The sequence below is a fragment of the Diplotaxodon limnothrissa genome, linkage group LG3, assembly GCF_057381915.1.
Source record: "Diplotaxodon limnothrissa isolate DT_005_m linkage group LG3, D_limnothrissa_male_GT1.1, whole genome shotgun sequence".
Taxonomy (NCBI): Eukaryota; Metazoa; Chordata; class Actinopteri; order Cichliformes; family Cichlidae; genus Diplotaxodon; species Diplotaxodon limnothrissa.
Genome location: NC_140598.1, coordinates 23,360,686 through 23,382,794, shown reverse-complemented (window position 1 = coordinate 23,382,794; position 22,109 = coordinate 23,360,686). Strand labels below are relative to the sequence as shown.

The 22,109-nt window shown below is 42.4% G+C and overlaps 1 protein-coding gene across 1 annotated transcript in view; it reads right to left on the bottom strand.

Annotated features, from left to right (window-relative positions):
* Positions 1 to 1,254: 1,254 nt before the first annotated feature.
* LOC146635014 (cell adhesion molecule CEACAM5-like) overlaps positions 1,255 to 22,109 on the bottom strand; it is a 152,926-nt gene continuing 132,071 nt past the window's right edge. Inside the window, exon 5 of the mRNA XM_085350011.1 lies at positions 1,255 to 1,595. Within this exon, the coding sequence (XP_085206137.1) occupies positions 1,255 to 1,595 (341 nt within the window). The remainder of the gene's footprint in view (positions 1,596 to 22,109) is intronic.

The window sequence follows — 22,109 nt, the reverse complement described above, 5'->3', positions numbered from 1 at the left end:
GGTAATATAATAATAACAGGAAACCAGACAGAAAAAGTGGAACTAAGTAACACACACACACTAGTCAGCCCAGAAGGAGTTGTTTTTATCAAAACTACATACATGTTTTGGCTTGTAAAGCTTCAGATTTGCGGAGGCTTTAGCCCTGAGCATATCTCCATTTCCAGAAATGAATAAAAGAATGATTTAAGAGTTTTGACCAACTGAGTCGTGTTGTCTCTGTTCAGTAAAGGGAATAAAAGGATCGGGTGCAATAGAAGGGATCTCAAAACTGGATTATAGATGGCAGAGAGTTGGTGTCGTAAACCACCGCCTCTGTTCAAAGATGGTCGCTCACAGTGGACATAGATGCTTCTTTCACTCCTCTTTCAAACCATCTGTCCTCTCTGTCCAAAATGTGAACGTTGGCATCCTCGAAAGAGTGACCTTTGACCTTTAGATGCAGATGGACTGCTGAGTCCTGTCCTGTGGAGGTGGCTCTTCTATGTCCATCAGAATGGTGGGATCAACAGGTGCTCCATGACCCTCCTGGGGGACACTCCCATAGGGCTTAAAAATCTGGGAGATCCACCAGTTGCTCTTAGAACTGAAGAAGCTTCTCGGATTAAACGTTTTAAACAAACTTGAAGAAGTCCAGCTCCTTACAATAGTTTTTTACAGTTGTTACACAGACAAACTGTGTATTGTGGCTGTTATGTATTTGCTCTGGCAGGTACGTTTAAAGCACAAAGATTAATGTGTTAATTTATCAGCAGTTTATCACAGCTGGTCACAGAGATACTGATGATTTACTTTTCAAAAGTCTCAAGCCAAACATGACCCCTGACCCCACATGGTTGTTAAAGATGTGGTGGGAGCTAAAGAAATATTGGAAATTATATCCATGAATTGTCACATCAGCCAGTGTGTGCTCCAGCCGTGCTGGAATAGTGCAAACGTGCTTTTGTTTTGTTCTGGTTGTTTCAAAGCAGGACGGCGACTGTTCTTTGGGTGAGATCACGTGTTTCCTGTGTAATCTAAGTTTCATGTTTACAGACGAGTTAGAGAGCAAGAGAAGAAGAGACGGATTCATAAATGTCTTTGTTTCTGCTCTAACCAAACAATGCTGCTCTACAACTCTAGACTACCAGCCACAAAGACAACAGCTGGAGAAACATCTGTCTACCTCTGACATCCACCAGCTCATCCATACAACAAACACACATCAACAACCAGGAAGCAGCTTCACCTCTGATCACACACACTCAGCTCTACTCACTCACCTGGAGGAACAACCAGGTATACGAAGCTGATGTTCATCCATGACCTTGTTTCGTTCATGAACACACGACACATGTATGTTCCAGTGTCATTAATCGTCACGTCCCTCAGAATCAAAGACACGTCTCCATCCTTCATCTGTCTGTCCTGCAGATCCACCCGGTTCTTAAAAGATGGATGCTGGTGTGTTGAATCAGAGGAACCATGCTGGTACAAAAGCACATATTCTGGCTTCAGGTCAGATCTTGTCCAGTTTAAAACTGTAACTGTGTTGTTTGGAGCTCGACATGTCAGAGTGACGTTCTGTCCAGACTCAGCTGTGATGATCTTTGGGTCTGAAAGAGGAAACAACACAGAGCAGAGAGGTTAAAGGTCAAAGTACAATTATGATCAGAATGATTGACTTTAAATATTTTGTTTATTTCCTTTGACATTTGAGTTTTTAGTCATGTTGGATTTAATGAACCTCTGAACATCCAGCAGGTCACCAGTGACCCACTGTGGGGGAATTTTAGCCTCATGCTAAACATGCAAAGTGTCAGAAACTACAAGATGTTAGCTTCCACAGAACAACAACATGTGCTGATAATAAGTGAACATAATGTGTGAGAGAAAGCAGCCTCTCATTATAAGACACTGTGAGTCTCTGCATGCTGCCTTTATGGAGCTACAGCTGTTTGTATACACTGAACAAGAAGCTTTGTAGCTGCATCCTGACTCCTGACACTACAACACATCACACTGACACACACATTACACTTCTTTGTGTCTGTCACAGCTGGATTACAGATGTTAAGTGTCCACCCAGCCTCGTGTCTCCTTCACGCATGATAACAAACCAAATTAAATAAACTCACCTGCACAGACAAACACAACAAACAGGAAAGTGAAGCAGAGTGAACCGGTTCCAGCAGACATGTCTGTGTTGACTTTACAGGCGATCCAACACTTTCATGGTTATAAATGTCTGAGTCTATTATTTTCAGTGACTAACAGAATCTGAATTTCAAACTTCACCTCATTAGATTAGCTGGTGATACAGATTAATTGTTTTTTTTATCTTAACTGGTCAGATTTATTTACATATTCCACTCTCCGTGTTCCAGATGATGGATCCCCAGACTCTCACTTTCACTGACCGGTCGTCTCTTTAAGTTACCGTGTAATGTTGTTTGACAGCACTTAAGATCTCCTGTGTGCTCAGTCAGAGTAACTGTGATATCTATATATGGGCACTTAGTGGAACATCACTAAACACTCGAGAGGCTTAATTTACTTCCTAGTCCATTAGCTGGCACAACGGTATAGGAACATGTAGGGCATCTAATAAAGTCCCAAACACAACTTAAAAGCGACATGTAATCCATTACATATTTGTAGTTTATATAATGCACTCCTTTCTTCAACTGAAACAGCACACTGCCATGTCATGATCAAAAAGGAAAACAAAGAAAATTATTCGGAAGAGAAAATTTTCACAAAGGTTTTGTTTCCTTTCTTAACAAAGCAAAATCAGCTCCTAATACTCATCTGTTTCATCCTCACCAGTTACTCTGAAACACCGGATCTAATCCTGTATAACTGTCTTTCTCTGTGTATGTTTACCCAAGTCAATAATTATTAACAAACTTATTATTAAGTTTGTTTATTATTAACTGTCTACGCTAGAGCCCCTTCAGACCTGGTGCGATTACCAAAATATATATAATAGCTATTCCGTAGACTTTAAAGTGCATCCTGCCATACGATTGCATTTGTCCCCAACCATCGGGAATACTCATGTTAACTTTTGTGGAGTGGAAAATAGATAGCGTTCATCCTCCAGCTTCACTATGTTTATATTATGCTAACATAGCTGTGTGGCTGTCACACATAGAGCATCATTATATACCAGTTAGTCCAACTTCAGTATAACTACAAAAGTGACTCCTGTTTAGTTTTCTCTCTTCATTTATGTTGGAAGTGGTAGCAGAGCTGTACGTTTTAATTAGTTTAAAAAATCTCTCAGTCAGAACATGGTATGTCATGTTTTGGTGGAAACTAGCGAGCTAACTTCCTGCTAACGCCGTTAAATATAGTAAATTCGTTTTCATTGATCCCTGGATGTTAAACTTAATTGTTACACCTGGTATAGTAGCCACAGCGATCATTTTAGTAGAGATGAAAGAATTCAGACAGTTTGTAACTCTCAGTAATGCTGAAGTCTTGATTTTGTGACCTGAAGCAGAGTTTGGGCCAAGACACGGCTAATGAAGTCTGACTTATCTGTTTCGTTTTCACCAGATACACCGTGAAAACGAAACAGAAAACAGAAAATACATATCCTAGATGCGTCTTATTAATATAAACTTAAACATAAATCCAAAAACTAGAGAATACAATGAAATATCAACTAAATAATCAAGTACAGCTTAAAACATGTACCTCGCTACGCCTTCCAAATACTGCAATATGTTAACTTCATCAGAGTCCGGTGTTTTGCTTTAACCTTCACTGAGAACATTCTGGCACATGTGAGCCACAAAATCCGGCAGAGCCCTCTACTGGAAACTACCCGTAGATATACAGGCTTATGTCAATAAAAGAAACCCGCACCTTTACACCTGTTAAACACTCAGACCTGCTTTACATCCCGTTGCTTTCGTTATGACGCACTTATTTATGATCGTCCCATAGCCCAACCTACCAAAGACACTATATATTGAATTCCTTACGATATGTTGACTGACAAGTGTAGACGGGCTGAAATACATTTGTTACAATAGTTGATGAATTAAATTTTTGTTTGAACCTTTAATGTAATCTCAGATTTTAAAATCACATTTTAAGTGAGCAACAGAATCAATATCAGACTTGGTCACTTAAACAAACTAAAAGTCAGATCAGCAGATCTTGAGAACACGGACATGTCTGCTTTAACTGCATCACTCTGCTGGACTTTGCTGGTTGTCGTGGTTGCCTCTGCAGGTGAGATTTAACTATTTGTTTCTGGGATAATGAGGAATAAAGTATCAGTCTGGTTTATATTTGAATAATATTTATTACTTATGAGTTATTATCATATAGATTTAGTTTGTCTGTGATGTGTTGTAGTGTCTGCAGCTACAAAGCTTTTTGTTCAGTGTATACAAACAGCTGTAGCTCCATAAAGGCAGCATGCAGAGACTCACAGTGTCTTATAATGAGAGGCTGCTTTCTCTCACACATTATGTTCACTTATTATCAGCACATGTTGTTGTTCTGTGGAAGCTAACATCTTGTAGTTTCTGACTGGGGGTGGGTTTGATTATCGATTTATCGATTAAAATCGATTCTAGCTTGGATAACATAAAATTGATTCATTAAAATCCTGAATCGACTTTTAGATATAATTTTATTTCTCCCGAAACGCCAGAATCGCAGGTTAAACCTCACAAAATTTCATCAACCACCAAATAGCTATAAACAGATGGTGGTGAAAGCAGCAGAGCACAAAACTGGCACGAGGCTTGCTGCCATTCAGGACATTTGTCTTCAACGATGCCTCTGCAAAGCACACAGCATCATCAGGGACCACAGCCACCCAGCACATACAACAACAACAACCTTTATTTATAGAGCACATTAAAAGCCTTAGGCATACCAAAGTGCTTTACAAAAAACAATAAAATAATACAGTTTAAGAGCATTAATATCAAATATAATAAGAACAGCAGACAATGTTCACAGTAGAAAGCCACTAATAAAAAGGACTGCAGCACATAGATTATAGCAGACCCAGTGCCGCGTGATAGAGAACACCAAGAATGAAGGAATAGTAAAAAGTTAATGCAATAGGTCGCAGTTAACAGTCAGCATTTAACGGGTAGAGAAGGCAAGTTCAAAAAGATAAGTTTTAAGGCGTGCTTTAAAAGAAAAAATAGAATCAGACTCCCGAATGCCAATCGGGAGGCTGTTCCATAACTCAGGTGCAGCAAAGGCAAACGATCGATCGCCTCTAGATTTCAACCGAGATCTGGGCTGAACTAACAATAACTGCGAGGATGACCTTAAAGCCCTGGCAGGGACATAAGGGTTTAAAAGTTCCTTAAGATAGGTTGGTGCAGTATTATTGATAATTTTAAAAGTAAGCAGCAAAATTTTAAATTGAATACGGTATTTGATAGGCAGCCAATGCAGCTCAGCAAGAACCGGAGTAATATGGTCAAACTTCTTGGTTTTAGTTAGAATACGTGCCGCAGCATTCTGAACTGTCTGTAATCTATGTAGAAGGGTAACATGGAGACCAGAATAGAGTGAGTTACAGTAAACTAGTCTTGACGTTACAAAAGCATGAATGAGCTTTTCTAAGTCATTATACGGGATATAGTGTCTGGCCCTGGAGATGAGACGAAGCTGATAAAAACTAGATCTGACAACAGCAGACACCTGTTTATCAAGTTTAAAGGAGCTGTCAAACAAGACACCCAGATTCCTGACAGTATCAGAGAAAGAACTAGTAAGAAAGCCAAAGGCATCTTGAAGTTTGGCGCGAAGGGCATTACTGCCAAAAATCATGATTTCAGTCTTTTTTTCATTGAGAATAAGAGTATTTGCCAACAGCCATTTCTTGACCTCACTCATGCACTCACGAAAGTTATTTAAAGATAAAGCAAGATCATCATGTAACTCAAAATAAATCTGGATGTCATCCGCATAATAGTGAAAAGCAATGTGGTATTTCTCAAAGATAGCGCTTAAAGGAAGCATATACAGTGAGAAAAGGGTCGGGCCTAACACAGAACCCTGGGGGACACCACAGCAAACAGGTACAGGGGAAGAGGAAGATGAGGCCAGATGTACCGAAGAAAGCCGATTGGAGAGGTAAGATTTGAACCAGTCCAAGGCAGTGCCCTTAATGCCAACAGAGTGCTCTAATCTTGCGACTAGGATGTTATGGTCAACCATATCAAATGCAGATGAAAGATCCAATAGAACTAAAACAGAAGGACGACCATTATCAGCCATGAGTAAAAGATCATTAAAAACACGAAGCAGCGCTGATTCAGTGCTATGATGTTGTTTAAAGGCTGATTGGAATTTATCATTTATATTATTCTCGTCCAGGTAGGTCTGCAGTTGAAGTAGAACCACCTTCTCAAGGATTTTAGCCAAGAAAGGAAGCTTGGAAATCGGTCTATAGTTGGCAAAATCACTATGATCCAGGTTATTTTTCTTTAAAACGGGTTGAATAAAAGCATGTTTAAGAACTGAAGGTACATAACCAGAAAGCAAGGAGAGGTTCAATATAGACAATAGACAGGGTCCAATTACATTAAAACAATCCTTGACTATACGAGATGGAAGAACATCATGTACACAATTAGTATTGTTTAGTTTCTCAGTTATACGCTTCAGAGTGGGAAGTGAAATTAATTCAAATTGATGTAAGGCAGCAGAACAGTCAGGATTAGACATACTGTCAGCCACCAAAGGAAGCGTAGATCTAAGAGATAAAACTTTATCTAGAAAGTAGTTTGAAAATTTTTCACAGAGACCTGGGGAGCACGAGAGTGGCATAGAGGGACGAGGATTCACCACTGAGTTAAAAATTTTAAATAGGATGCGAGGATTGTCACCATTAGAAGTAATAATCTTAGCGAAGAAGGCTGCTTTAGCCATTCTGGCAGCAGATTGGAATTTCGAGCGGCTAATACGTAAAATGTCATATGATGACTGGAGTCTATCATTCCTCCACCTCCTCTCATCGCGCCTGCACAAACGCCGTAGAACACGGACAGAGTCGTTTAACCAGCATTGCGAGTAGGTTCTGGGGCGTTTGTGTTTGATAGGTGCAACAGTGTTAAGAATCGAGGAACATGTAGTTAAAAAAGTATTGGTGAAATTCTCAAGTGTGTGTGGGATAAAACAGTCCGACATATTAAATGAAGAATTAACAAAAGATGTAGAGAAGTTGACCACAGTATCGGCGTTAATAGTCCGAGTAGGATGGAGAGGAACCTCCAAGTAAGGGTCAGTGATACCCAGGTCAACGTCAAAGATGACCGGGGAATGATCAGAAAGTCCAGTATTTCTAATTTCCTTAATGCATATATCCACGTTAAATGAAAAAACCAGATCAAGGGTGTGACCCTTAACATGAGTAGGTTCATTTACCCACTGGGTAAGATTAAAAGAGTCAGTCAGTGCAGAAAAATCTTTAGACAGGTGGTCATCCATACAACAAACATGAATATTGAAGTCACCAGAAATAACTACAGAATCATATTTAAAAAGAATAGAACCCAAAAAATCAGCAAATTCAGAGATGAACATCTTATGATATTTAGGCGGACGATAAGCCACGACACACAGAGTAGTTCGAGGGCCAGTCAATTCCAATAGCTGAGCTTCAAAGCTAGAATAGGTTGGGGAGGGTAGCAGCCGTGCCTCAAGTTTATTTCTAAAAACCGAGGCTAAGCCACCACCTCTACCAGTAAGCCTCGATGAGCTAAAAAAGGCACAGTCAGAAGGGAGAAGTTCAGAGAAGGGGATGAACTCACCCGGAGAGGTCCATGTCTCAGTCAGAAATAAAACATCCAGACCCGAGGAGAGAAAAAAATCATTTAAGAGGAAAGCCTTATTAGAAAGAGACCTAACATTAAATAAGGCCATCCGAGTCCGAGGAGTCCTGTCCTTAGTAGTAGCTCGTTTGAGGGTACTGAGGTTGTTTTGTTGAACACCACGGCCAGGCAGTGATATCCAAGAACGAGCAGAGTGGAAGGCCACTGGGCAGGCAGGATAGGACTGAGGGCCAACGGGACATATCCAACGGTGGTTGAGCAGTTTAGCCGCAAAGCGGCTACCAAGATGGTGGATGAAACGAGAAAATTCACAGCTAGTAGGGGGGTAATCCGTAGCTATGGCTCTGATATAAGCCTTGAAGCGGACACGGACACCACTCCTTCTACCCCGTCTCCTGGGACGTATCCTGCGGGGCATGGGAAGAGGTAAATCGGTCAGATGAGTGGGAGAGACGGGCATCAGGGGAATGGCATCACCCGCGGTCCCAAGATAGTTCGGTCGTTGAGAACAGGAGAAACGAAGATTCAGGAGCGTGTTTCTATCATAGGTTATTAGCGTACAATCACCTAGAGAACAAAGTGCCAAAGATATAGACACAAGGAGTACAACGCCGAGGCGCAGACGGAGTCGAAGACGGCCAGCCATGCACACCGGCACATCAGCTGTTCTCCTTGTTACTACCTGGCAGACGTTACAGGAGTCTGTCTGCTCGGACTACAAGACTTAAAAACAGTTTCTCCCATCAAGCCATACGACACCTCAACCACAACACTTAAACACACACAACACAGTCCACAGGACGCACTCAGAAGCTACCCTGCAGCTTCACAAGTACTCTGTACAATCTGCACTGGTCACTTCACTTTATTAGTATTTATATTAAGGGAAAAAATTTGCACTACTGTAGTAACTGCAAACATTTTTTTGTACTACTCAGTCTGCTCATTCCTTTTTGCGATAGATTCTGAAGCTGCAGGTTTTATTTCTCTCCAAACAATATTGACTGAACCAGCAGCAAAAGAAGATCCAAACTACGCTTCACATAAACATCGTCATAAATTGGTTTTGCTTTTTTGCTTTCACCGCGATAAAAATCACACTTCATGCACAGCTCTCTCTCTCTCTCTCTCTCTCTCTCTCTCTCTCTTCAAGAACAGTTTCCCATCTAAAAATCTGTTTTCTGCATTATTCGCTTGTTTATTACGCACAAGTCTACCGTTGTTTACAGCGCTGTCGGCCGCTGTGTTTTTTTCCCTTTTGCTTACTTCCAAAAAGAAAACCTAATTTCTGCCGTTCAATAGGCTAAATGTAAACAAATGTAAATGGACAAATGTAAACTTAAAGTTATGCAAAAATTGCAAAACGCTTAGATGTGCCTCTAATAAAACCTCTGTAACTTTGCTCTGCCTTACTTCAACAGCATCAGGTAATGTTCATATGTTAATGGTTTTCTTTCATTTTTGATCTACTGCAGAATATTTTTTAAGGTTATCTGATATAAAATCCCAGGCAAGAAAAGTTGCCTTTATGTTTTTCTGTGTTTTATCCTCAGTTACTTTGACACAAAGGCATCTGCTGTGATGCTTACACTTTTGATAAAGTCTCACAAGTGTCAGATTTCTTTTTATATATATAAAAATATGGAAATGTACTGATACATAATCAGAATTACAATATTTCTGACTGAGGCAAAATTTCCCTGAATCGAATCGAAACGTGGATCGAATCAATTTGGGACCTTGTGAATCGGAATTGAATCGATTCTAGAAATCAGCGACGATACCCAGCCATATTTCTGACACTTCGCATGTTTAGCATGAGGCTAAAATCCCCCCTCAGTGGGTCACTGGTGACCTGCTGGATGTTCAGAGGTTCAATAAATCCAACATGACTAAAAACTCAAATGTCAAAGGAAATAGTTGTACTTTGACCTTTAACCTCTCTGCTCTGTGTTGTTTCCTCTTTCAGACCAGAAAAACATCACAGCTGAGTCTGGACAGGACGTCACTCTGACATGTCGAGCTCCAAACATCAGACGTGTGTATTGGAGCAGAGATGACCTGTTGCCAGAAACTGTGTTTTTGTACCAGCATGGTCGTTTCGATCCAGACAACCAGCATCCATCTTTTAAGAACCGGGTGGACCTGCAGGACAGACAGATGAAGGATGGAGACGCGTCTTTGATTATGAAGGATGTGACGATTAATGATGCTGAAACATACAAGTGTTATGGCTTCATGGAAGAAAAACACTCATGGGAGCTCAGCAGCATCATCCACCTCAGGGTTTCTCCAGGTGAGTGAATAGAGCTGAGTGTGTGTGATCAGAGGTGAAGCTGCTTCCTGGTTGTTGATGTTTGTTTGTTGTATGGATGAGAGAGGTCCCGTTGTTGTTGTTGTGCACAAATCATTGAACAACACAAACACTTAGAGCTGCTTTCAGTGCTGCCTGTTTTGTTACTGCACACATTTCTGATGGTCCTACAGTCCAACGTAGCAAACATCTCCCTGAAGCCTCTTCTTAGAGACCAAAGGTTGGATCAGAGCGAGCAGCTGAAAGGACACATCTATGAATGCAGTCAGAGACTTTCTCACAACCTGCGAGAGTCACCACATTCCCAAACCAGAAACCGTGGATGGACAGATCAATCCGCACTGCAGTAAACGCCAGGACCGCCTCCTACAACGCGGGTCTCGCCACTGGCGATATGAGCGCCTACAAAGCGGCCTCATACGGCGTGCGGTGAGAGATGCCAAACGCCGGTACCGGGAACGTGTGGAGTCCCGCTTCCACCAGGGCGACACACGGAGTATGTGGCACGGACTACGCACCATTACGGACTACAAAGCCAGGGACACTGCGCCGATCAACGCCGACTCTGCATTCACCAACGAGCTGAATCGGTTCTACGCCCGTTTCGAGGTTAACCAGGCGGCTAATGCTATCTACCGCCTGACTACCGAGGACAGTGACGTCATCAGCGAGAGACCGGTGACCAGCATCGCGGAGCATGACGTCCGAGCGGCACTGAGGAGAGTGAACACAAGGAAAGCGGCGGGGCCAGATGGCATCACCGGCCGTCTGCTGCGCTGCTGTGCTGACCAGCTAGCAGGTGTGTTCACTTACATCTTCAACGAGTCCCTGGCGAAGTCTGTGGTCCCCACATGCTTCAAAAGATCCACCATCATCCCTGTGCCCAAGAACAGCAAACCCTCATCCCTGAACGATTACCGGCCAGTTGCACTGACCTCGGTAGTAATGAAGGTGTTTGAGAGGCTGCTGAAGAACATCATCTCCTCCTCCATCCCAGACACCACAGATCCGCTGCAGTTCGCCTACAGATCCAACAGATCCACAGAGGATGCCATCGCCCACGTCCTACACACCACACTCAGCCACGTGGACAAGAAACAGGGTAACTATGTGCGAATGCTGTTTGTTGATTACAGTTCAGCGTTTAACACAATAGTGCCCTGCAGACTGTTCACAAAGCTCAGGGATCTGGGACTTAACAGCTGTCTGTGTGCATGGGTGTTGGACTTCCTCACTGGCAGAACTCAGGTGGTGAGGGTGGGCAGGTGCTTCTCCAACAGCATCACCATCAACACAGGAGCACCTCAGGGATGTGTCCTCTCGCCACTGCTCTACTCCCTCTACACTTCAGACTGTGTGGCCACCCATGGCTCCAACACCATTGTGAAGTTTGCTGACGACACAGTGGTGTTGGGTGCCATCTCCAACAACGATGAGGCGGCCTACATGGATGAAGTGAAGAATCTGGCATCGTGGTGCCAGGACAGCCACCTCCAGCTGAACGTCAGCAAGACCAAGGAGCTGGTGGTGGACTTCAGAAGGGGTCAGCACAGAGACTACAAGCCCATTATCATCAATGGAGCTCCAGTGGAGAGGGTGCAGTCCTTCAAGTATCTTGGTGTCCACATCTCCTCAGACCTGACATGGGCTGCCCACATTCAGGTCCAGACCAAAAAGGCTAGGCAGCGCCTGTATCACCTACGACAACTGAGGAAGTTCAGGGTCTCTCCAAAGATCGTTAGACCGCTGAGAATGGTTTACCTTGAAACAAACAACTGTCACTCTAACGAAGTCCTAAGGATGTGGCATGTTTGTTGACGTTAAAGCCGCTACCGCTAACTGTTAGCGTGTTTAAGATAAAGCAATATAAGAACAAACACTCACCCTTGCAAACACCAAACTGTATCCATCACGGAGACGTTTTGTTCCAAGGTTGTGGACCCACCCGCTGACAAAAAAATTGTACGCCTCCAGACTCTTGAAAGCTTTCATTTGCTGCCTAGTGTAGTAAGAAGTCTGGAGGACCAAGTAGTTGGTGATATCCACAGCCTCGATAGTAGGCAAATCCTTTACTTCTGTGGTGTATTCGGACATTTTCAAAGAATACGGATCACGTCCGATATATTTTTTAACTATCTGTTTATATCTCTCCCGAGAAACGGGGTCTAAAGTTGCACAATAGCTGCTCTCCTGACTCTCCACAGTGTCCTCCATGTTTACTTCCGCCCTCCACTCAAAAATCGCGCTGCCTCCGCACGTCATCAGAACCACGTGACCGCAACCCAACTATTGGCTTGGCTGAGATTAAAGTTCTAAAGTTTTCATACAGCTGAATAAACGTCCAACAGAAAACTGATTAAACAGAAGTGTGAGATGATCGAGAATTTATGCTGGTATCCTGTTATATCTTAAATAGCATGGAGCACACGGCTGGGTTTATTAAACTCCACTGAGACATCTGGTGACACAAAACTAGAAGGCAAGAACGTCCAATTTCACAGACACTCCCTTCGGTGTACCAGGCCTCCTGAGGACCTAGCCCACGTAGACCAGGAAGGCCGGGTCCTCATGAAGATGTAGCCCATGGATTTGGACACCCAATTAAATCTGACTTTAAAAGTCTGATTAAAATTTTCAACTTTGTTTTTGACGCCATTGTTGTGTTTGTCACATTAAGCAGGTCAGGTATACCAGTTAGAAACCAAACACAGTTTCCACTGTGTGTGTGAAGGAGACACGAGGCTGGGTGGACACTTAACATCTGTAATCCAGCTGTGAGAGAGACAAAGAAGTGTAATGTGTGTGTCAGTGTGATGTGTTGTAGTGTCAGGAGTCAGGATGCAGCTACAAAGCTTTTTGTTCAGTGTATACAAACAGCTGTAGCTCCATAAAGGCAGCATGCAGAGACTCACAGTGTCTTATAATGAGAGGCTGCTTTCTCTCACACATTCTGTTCACTTATTATCAGCACATGTTGTTGTTCTGTGGAAGCTAACATCTTGTAGTTTCTGACACTTTGCATGTTTAGCATGAGGCTAAAATTCCCCCTCAGTGGGTCACTGGTGACCTGCTGGATGTTCAAAGTCAAAGTCAAAGTCAACTTTATTGTCAATTCTGCCACATGTACAGGACATACAGAGAATAGAAACTTCGTTACTCTCAATCCCTAGATAAAATAGCAAATGAACATTTAAATATAAGAGTGATTAAAAATGCAAGTAAAATAATTAAAGTAAAAATTTAAATAAATACAATACAATTTTACATATAACAAGAAAGCTATACAATATACAATATAATGGGTAAATGACATTGAGTGCAAACCAGGCAGAGTAGTGCAAATAGGCAAATAGTGCAAATGGAGATTTAGTAATGTACGGTATGAGATAGTGTAACAACAAAGAGGTTCAGAGGTTCATTAAATCCAACATGACTAAAAACTCAAATGTCAAAGGAAATAAACAAAATATTTAAAGTCAATCATTCTGATCATAATTGTACTTTGACCTTTAACCTCTCTGCTCTGTGTTGTTTCCTCTTTCAGACCAGAAAAACATCACAGCTGAGTCTGGACAGGACGTCACTCTGACATGTCGAGCTCCAAACAACAACATCTTAGCTGTGCACTGGAAGAGAGCTGACCTGAAGAAAGAATATTTGCTTTTGTACCGAGATCATCACTTTGTTCCAGACAACCAGCATCCATCTTTTAAGAACCGGGTGGATCTGCAGGACAGACAGATGAAGGATGGAGACGTGTCTTTGATTCTGAAGGATGTGATGATTAATGACACTGAAACATACGAGTGTTATGGCTTCATGGCAGAAACAAACTCATGGAAACTCATCAGCATCATCTCCCTGAGTGTTGTTGATCCTCCAGGTAGAGTTGAGTGTGTGTGTGATCAGAGGTGAAGCTGCTTCCTGGTTGTTGATGTGTGTTTGTTGTATGGATGAGCTGGTGGATGTCAGAGGTAGACAGATGTTTCTCCAGCTGTTGTCTTTGTGGCTGGTAGTCTAGAGTTGTAGAGCAGCATTGTTTGGTTAGAGCAGAAACAAAGACATTTATGAATCCGTCTCTTCTTCTCTTGCTCTCTAACTCGTCTGTAAACATGTGTGGGGAAACTCAATGTTAAAGCCTACAGCTGGAGGGGGAGGGGAGGGGTGGAGCTGGTGGTTGTGAGTCTGTGAAAGTGAATCCTGCCGGTGCCATAGCTGCTGAAAACGTACTTAGTGCAGACACAAAACGTCCATCAGCTTCAAAGTGTGTCAGAAAAATGTCCACATGGTGACTGATGGATGAGAGAGGTCCCATTGTTGTTGTTGTGCACAAATCATTGAACAACACAAACACTTAGAGCTGCTTTCAGTGCTGCCTGTTTTGTTACTGCACACATTTCTGATGGTCCTACAGTCCAACGTAGCAAACGTCTCCCTGAAGCCTCTTCTTAGAGACCAAAGGTTGGATCAGAGCGAGCAGCTGAACAGACACTGTTACTCAGTGATGAAACAGACTTTAAGCTAGTTTCACTTCATTTTATTAATCAATCAATCAATCAATCAATCTTTATTTATAAAGCACTTTTCATACAGAGAAAATGTAGCACAAAGTGCTTTACATAGTTAAAAGCAGCCCACCCCACCCTCCAACTCACTCCCCACACTCTCAATACACATATATCCCCCCACCCACACACACATACACACACGCGCACACTTAAAGAGTAAAAATTGGGCTGGGCTCGCATGAGCCAAGTGAGGAAACACTATAACAGGGAGCCGTCTGCACCGGGAGCCGGTCACAGACCGCAGCCTCCAGGCTGGGCACACAGCAGGAGGGAGGCAAAGGAGCCCCCCAGCCAGGCTGAGAGGACCCCCAGAGACCCAGCAGCCACGGTCAATCACAGCCCCGGTGCAGAGAGCGCCCTCCGAGGAAACACTGGAGATATGACGCAATACAATATATACAGGGTAAAATGATAAAATAAATAAGAACAGGATACAATATACATATAAATATAAATAGAATAATAAGATTAAAAAATGAATAAGAATAAAATCAAACAAATATTAGGTAAATCCTAAATTAATAATAGAATAACAGGATAGAATAAATAAGCATAAAATAAATAAACGCTAAGTAAAAGCTAAATTAAAAAGGTGGATCTTGAGCCTGTTCTTAAAAACATGTACGTTCTCTGCGGCCCTGAGCTCCTTCGGCAGGCTGTTCCACAGACGAGGACCATACCACTGAAAAGCTGCCTCTCCGTGAGTATGTGTCCTGACTTTAGGGACAATCAAAAGGCCAGTACCAGAGGACCTCAGGGTCCGCGAGGGTTCGTATGGTAAAAGCAGATCTGAGAGATAAGAAGGCCCAAGACCATTAAGACATTTAAAAACCAATAAAAGAACTTTAAAATCGATCCTGAAACACACGGGGAGTCAGTGCAGCGATTCTAAAACCGGTGTAATGTGGGCCCGCCCTCTGGTCTTCGTCAGCACACGAGCTGCCGAGTTTTGCAAAAGTTGTAAAGTTGAAATATTCTTCTTAGGAAGACCAGAGAGCAGGGCATTACAGTAATCAATGCGACTGGTAATAAAAGCATGCATCAGCATCTCCGTGTTGGCCCGAGAGAGAATAGGGCGGACTCTGGCTATATTCTTTAGATGATAAAATCCAATTTTGGTTACATGTTTAACATGTGGGATAAAACCAAGCTCAGAGTCAAAAATAACACCCAGGTTTTTCACTTGTAGCGAAGGACATAGTGAAAATGCCTCTAATTTAGACAAGAGTTTCTCTCTCTGAGCCTCGGGACCGACAATTAAAACTTCAGTTTTGTCCTGGTTAAGTTGTAAAAAGTTTTCTGCCATCCAAGATCTTATATCCAAGATACAGTTAAAGAGGGCATCCATTGGTCTGGTGTCATCAGGAGACACGGAGATGTACAGCTGCGTGTCATCAGCGTAACTGTGGAAGTTCACTCCATGCCTCCTGATGACACCGCCGAGAGGGAGCATATACAAATTAAAAAGTACAGGGCCTAGAACCGACCCTTGAGGCACACCACATGTCATTTTATGGATCTTAGAGGAGCATGTATCCATACTCACCATAAAAGTTCTGTCAGAGAGATAGGAAGTGAACCAGCTGTGTACAGCACCAGAGAGGCCCACCATGTGTTTCAGTCTGTTTAAAAGAATAGCGTGGTCTACTGTATCAAAGGCTGCGCTTAGATCCAGTAGCACCAGGACTGAGAGCTTTTGGGAGTCCCAGTTACATCTAAGATCATTTAAAACCTTTAGGAGAGCCGTCTCTGTGCTGTGGTTCACCCTAAATCCAGACTGGAATATCTCCAGGATCTGTCTATCATTGAGAAAATCAGTAATCTGAGTAAAAACAAGTTTTTCTAAGACTTTACTTAAAAATGGTAAGTTGGATACAGGTCTGTAGTTATTAAAATCATTACAATCCAAATTGCTCTTCTTCAGAAGGGGCCTCACCACCGCCGTTTTAAAGGCAGCAGGGAAGACGCCCAACTGAAGAGAGCAATTCATCATGTATAAAAGCTCAGCCTCAAAAAATCCATAAAGTGTTTTAAAAAGTGAAGAAGGGATTGGATCTAAAAGACATGTGGTGCGTCTCACTGTGGAGAAAACTTTCTGAAGGTTCTCAGCATTAACCAGGACAAAGCTGTCCAGTGTCTCCTCAGGTACAATCGAGCCCTCAGATGTATTTAAAATCATATCACGATTAGATAAAATATCAGATCTGATGGCGCTGATCTTTCCCTTATTAGACTCTATTGCTGCACACACATAAACATCTGCTCGTGCATTTCCTTTTGCTTCTTCCTCATTACAGTAAGAGTCCAAGTGCAACAAAGCTTACAAGTCAAAAGAATTGACTCTCTTAAAAGAAAATTTAAAGCATATAAGTGAAGCTTTGTTTTTCTCCACTCCCCGTCCTTTTCCTTTTGACATGAATACACTGTAACAGTGGCAACATAAATTGTGGCATGAAAAATAGTAATACCTGTAGGAAACTCCATTCTGGGTTTCTCTGAGGCGTGGGCTGGGATCATCAGAGTTCATCCTTTAACCTATAACAAAATTAAAATATTCTCAAGCAGGATCAACGGTTAATTATGGTACCGGCTGGAGTACCGGGAGCAGTTTGGAAGAACAAAAAGACGCGGAGACTGTTCTAAATTGTCATCCCAAACTAACTCAAAGTTTATTCTTTTGTGCAGCAGTTTTTATAGGCATCGTATGTCAACAAGTTTCAAGTTACAACCATATAAGGAAGTTCCCCCTAGCTCTGAAAGGGGCCTTCTATAATCTCAACATATCTTTGACAGGTCCATTAAACACTAGACAGTTAGAATCCTTTAGTGATATAAGTTTGCACATGGTAGAATACTGCATGTAGTTATTTGCATTAGGAAATGTTTAACCATATATACCTAGAGGCATACAATCAATTGTGTGTGATCTTTAGCAGGCTGCAAGCTTGATGTGCACTCGAGGAATGCACCTTGTCCTATTATACCACGGCAGGATCAACGCAGCTATGCCTGTTCCAGTTTAAGTGCCTTCTTTACATATAGATGAACTGTTGGATTTTCCAGACCAGCAGGCCAAAGGAAGTCGCCCATAGGGTCACAGAAGTACCCAGTACATGCTCCCATAATACTAAAATATCTAACAATACCATTACAATAATACAGTGTCAGGATCCTGGGTCATCGGATCCAGCGTTCTTAGTTTTCCTGTGTTCCTGTCTTGTTAAGTTCATTTGTTATTCTATGGGTCCTTAGTTGTTCAGGTTAATTTACTGGATTTCCCCTCGTGTCTTTATCCCCCTTGTCTCCCTCTGAGTGACCTTGTATATAGTGGTGTGAGTTATTGTGCTTTGTTCATACTCCTTGTGTTCTTTGTTTTCCTCTTTCCGTCATGTTCTCTCTCTGCCTCTCTCTGTGTTATGTTTAAAGTCTGCGTCCTGGTGTCAGCATTTTCATTTTCGTGTCCTCCCTGCGATGTCATGTGTAATTGTCCCCAGCTGTGTTCCCCGTGTGCTTCCACTTCCTTCATTACCTTCTGTGTATTTATGTCAGAGTCTCCCTTTGTTCTATATCGCGTTGTCCCACATGCAGTGTGTTCCCTTGTGTGCCTCACTGTGAAGTTTTGTTTGTGTTTTCCCAGTATAGTTTAGTTTTGTATCTTTTCCTTGAGTCTGCAATAAAGCAGTGCTTTTGAGTTTATATCCTGTTTCCCGTGAGTTTGCGTTTGGGTCCTCTCCTGCCTGCACAGAGCCGAAATATGAGATACAGATATTTTAAACTGTTTGTCTTAAATGGTAAATGGACTGGTTCTTATATAGCGCTTTTCCACTCTTCTGAGCACTCAAATTTCCCTTGTCCTTCTTTAAGTGCCGTATGTAACCTGAAAGCAGCAACTCCTTGTTTGTAAGGCATTCTGCTAGGTACTCTTTTGTGTTGCATCAAAGGACTCGCTCCACCTTTTGAGTCTGGATAGGTTCTTTCATGCTGCTTATCTCAAAACGCACTATTTTTTCAGTGACTGATTTTGTAGACTTGAGTGCATCAACAAGTGAGTGATTATCAGTGACACAGGTTATAAGTGTTGGATGTTTTACATTAACAGTGGTGAGTTCAGAGTGTAGCGTTGATAGGAAAATGGCATTTTCAATACCATGTGACATGGCAAGTGTTTCACCGGTCAGTATATTGTGTACAACCCTCTTGACTCACTTTGACTGCCATGCCAGCAGTGAGAATCTTCCACTGTTCCCCACTGAGATGATGCGATCTCTTCCCTGTGTGCCTCCATCTGACAGATTTCTGAATGAGGAATCACTGAACACAATCAGCTTCAAAGCAGTGTCACTTCCTAGATACTGAAAATTCAAAGCAACCTTTGTTCATTTCAGTTTTCACACTATAAAGTTTGCTTCATGCAAAGTCTGCACAGTTGCAGTTTTTATAGTTGATGCCAAGCTGCTGGCATTAAACATTCCATCTGGTCTGTCCACCCAAAGAATTTGACCAATCTTAGACCTGAGCAGATCCCTTTCCTTATCATCAGGGGGGTGAATCTTTTTCCATAGCTCTTGAAGGCTTTACATTTATAGGCTGCATATGCTGATTTTAGCGATCCTGATGTACTTGCACTTTCTTGTCAGTGATAAAAAAAAGGTTGTTTCAACATACCATTAGTTTTCATGTTCCTTACATCCCACCTAGAATCCATCTCGTATTTGCACATACCACTGTACCATTGTTCAAAGTCTATGTTATAGTTTGTCATGTTTACAGTGGGGTGTCTCGTTATCTGGTTGAATAAAGAATAAGAGTATTGTGTTAATACCAGTGTCCTTGTTCAAATCATCCAACGGTAATTCCGTCGCTCTTGTCCTCCCAGAGAGCGCCAAACAACAGCGAGTGCTTGCTTATCTTTTTTGAGCTCTGTGACTCGTGCCTAGATCATAACTTCATTCTTCGAGCTTTCATATGGCTTTAAGCAAGTTTAGCTTCACTTTATTAGACTTCATTGCTGAACACACATACATATCTGCTCATACCCTTCCTTTCGCTTCTTCCCCTTCATAGTAGGAGTCCAAGAGGAACAAAGCTTGTAAGTCAACAGACACATCTCTCAGTGCAGTCAGAGACATCTTCACAACCTCACACTTCATCTGATCAAATTTAGACTAAACTTTAAAATAAGTGTTGAAGGGTTAACTGTCTGACTGACTGTTACGTCCCCACGATGAAGGTCAAGGGGGTGTGTGCGGACTGGTAACAAATGGGTCCAGAACAGAATGAAAGGAGAACAGACAGAGGTGTTTAGTAAATAAAAGTTTTTATTATAGATAAACTTAACATAAAGAGTCGGCAACGCTGTTTTACCAATAACACTAGGAAAAAGGTCGCAACAACAAAAAACTCCACACCACGAGGAGGTACTTCCAGGGGCCCCACAAGCTCACCCTGTCACTAGCAGCAGCTAGCTTTACTGCTTCCACAACTCAGGCAGAACAATCACACACCTAGAACACAAAGTGGCGACACCAGAGAAAACCACCCTCTGTCATCCAGTTCATCCCCAGCTTATATGACCTCAGAGAGGTGATTGCTGACTGGGCCCAGGTGGTAAATGAGGCCAATGAGCAGCAGCTGTGTCCTGGGGAGAGAGAAGAGCGAGAGAGAGACAGAGGGGCGGAGCAAGAGAGTAGGAGGCAAAGAGAGAACACCACACCCACACAATAGTAGTTTCAGGAGGTCCTGCTAGGGCCGTATCACTGACTGCTTGAAGTCAAGCATCCATCCACTTAGATGGCCTCCATCAGTTTTCTTTAGCACAGTCTTGCTCGCTCTGGAATCGGTGTTAAACATCCTCATCTGTGAGAGTGTGAGGCTCCACACTGAGCTCATTTTTTATTAATTAATTTACTTACATTATGTCCTGGTAGCTTTAACCTTAGAATTTAAACCATGTGTAGTTGAGCAGACTCAGTCCTCCCTGCATGTTTCAGGTGTTGCTGTTACAGAGAGAGAACGGCTGCTGTCAGTCTGCCATGTTTAAATCAAGGCAAAATACTGTAGCTGTGTTTCTGCTAGAGCTGGGCGATAGAACGATAACGATATGTATTGCGAAATAACGTTTTCTCGATAGAAAAGTTAAACTATTGTGATAGGCCTCATCTGTCTTGTCCTCTTAAAAACAAAAAACAAAAAAAAAAAAAACAGCCAATCCAAATTAACTAGCGCAGAGCCAAACCAATCACAGTCGCAGCGTCACGTCACGTGACTTGTTACGTACAGCACAAGTGCCAAGCCGCACATGTGTATTTGTTTGGGAAGCAGCCAGCCGCCGTGCCGCCCGGGTAATGGAGGAAATGAGTGTGCCGACTAGAGAAAAATCAACCGAGAGCGTGACCGAAGGTTACCGAAGAGAAAACAGATGATGGTTCCAATGAGATTGTCGAACGGAAGAGCCATAGAAGTTCTGTAGTGTGAAGGTATTTCGGCTTTTTCAAGTCTGACAAAAAACAGAGTAGCGCGCACTGTAAATTGTGCCGAAAGCAAGTCTGGAAATACAATAAACAGAACAAGCATGCTCATCTCTGACTGGAAGCGCTAATTCGTCATTCGGCTTTTGTCAGACTAAAGTAACTGTTAAAACTGTTTGAAAAGCTCAGCTATACAACAAGGAGAGATTGAGAACTTCCTTTTAGTTCTCAGTTTATTTGATATTGACAAAAGTGAGTCAATTTTGTCTGTGTTACGCCCCACTTACAAATGAAGTGTTGACTGGGGTGAGGGGTAACACAAAGTAAAAGAGAACACATGAACTACTGGAGAATAGATGTCATTAAACATGATTTATTGCCCAAAACTACTACAGTAAAAATAAACACAGGGAAGCTCTTTTCTTCAGGGTCTCCAAGGCCAAAACAAACAAAACACCCCCTTTAGCTAGAAATCAAACCAAGTACTCACTAACCAAAACAAGATACAATGGCTGAGCTCCCTGTCTAACCAAAAACAGGAGAAAACAGTTGAAACTAAAATGGCAGAGAACCCCTACCTGCTTCCACAACAATGAACTAATTAACACAGTAAGGGCACACCTTTGCTTACAATGAAAGAAAGAAAACCAAAGTTTCACAGAGTTTAAGGTCGCACACGCATACACACTAAGGCCCGCTGCCCAAAACAATACAGCTCCGGCAAAAATGGGGGAAGTGGCAGGCGTGTGGCAGTTTAGGATGGCAGACTATATGCCGTGGCTGACGAACACACCTCAGCTGTGGCTCATGAGGCAGACCTGCAACACAAGAAAAGGAGAAAAGACACTCCTCTACAGAGGGAGAGCCACTAGAGGTCAGCGACCGTAACAGTCTGTTCTTCTGTAAAACAAACTAAGATTTATTTTTAGAATTAATATTTTGTTTCTAAGTGGAATTG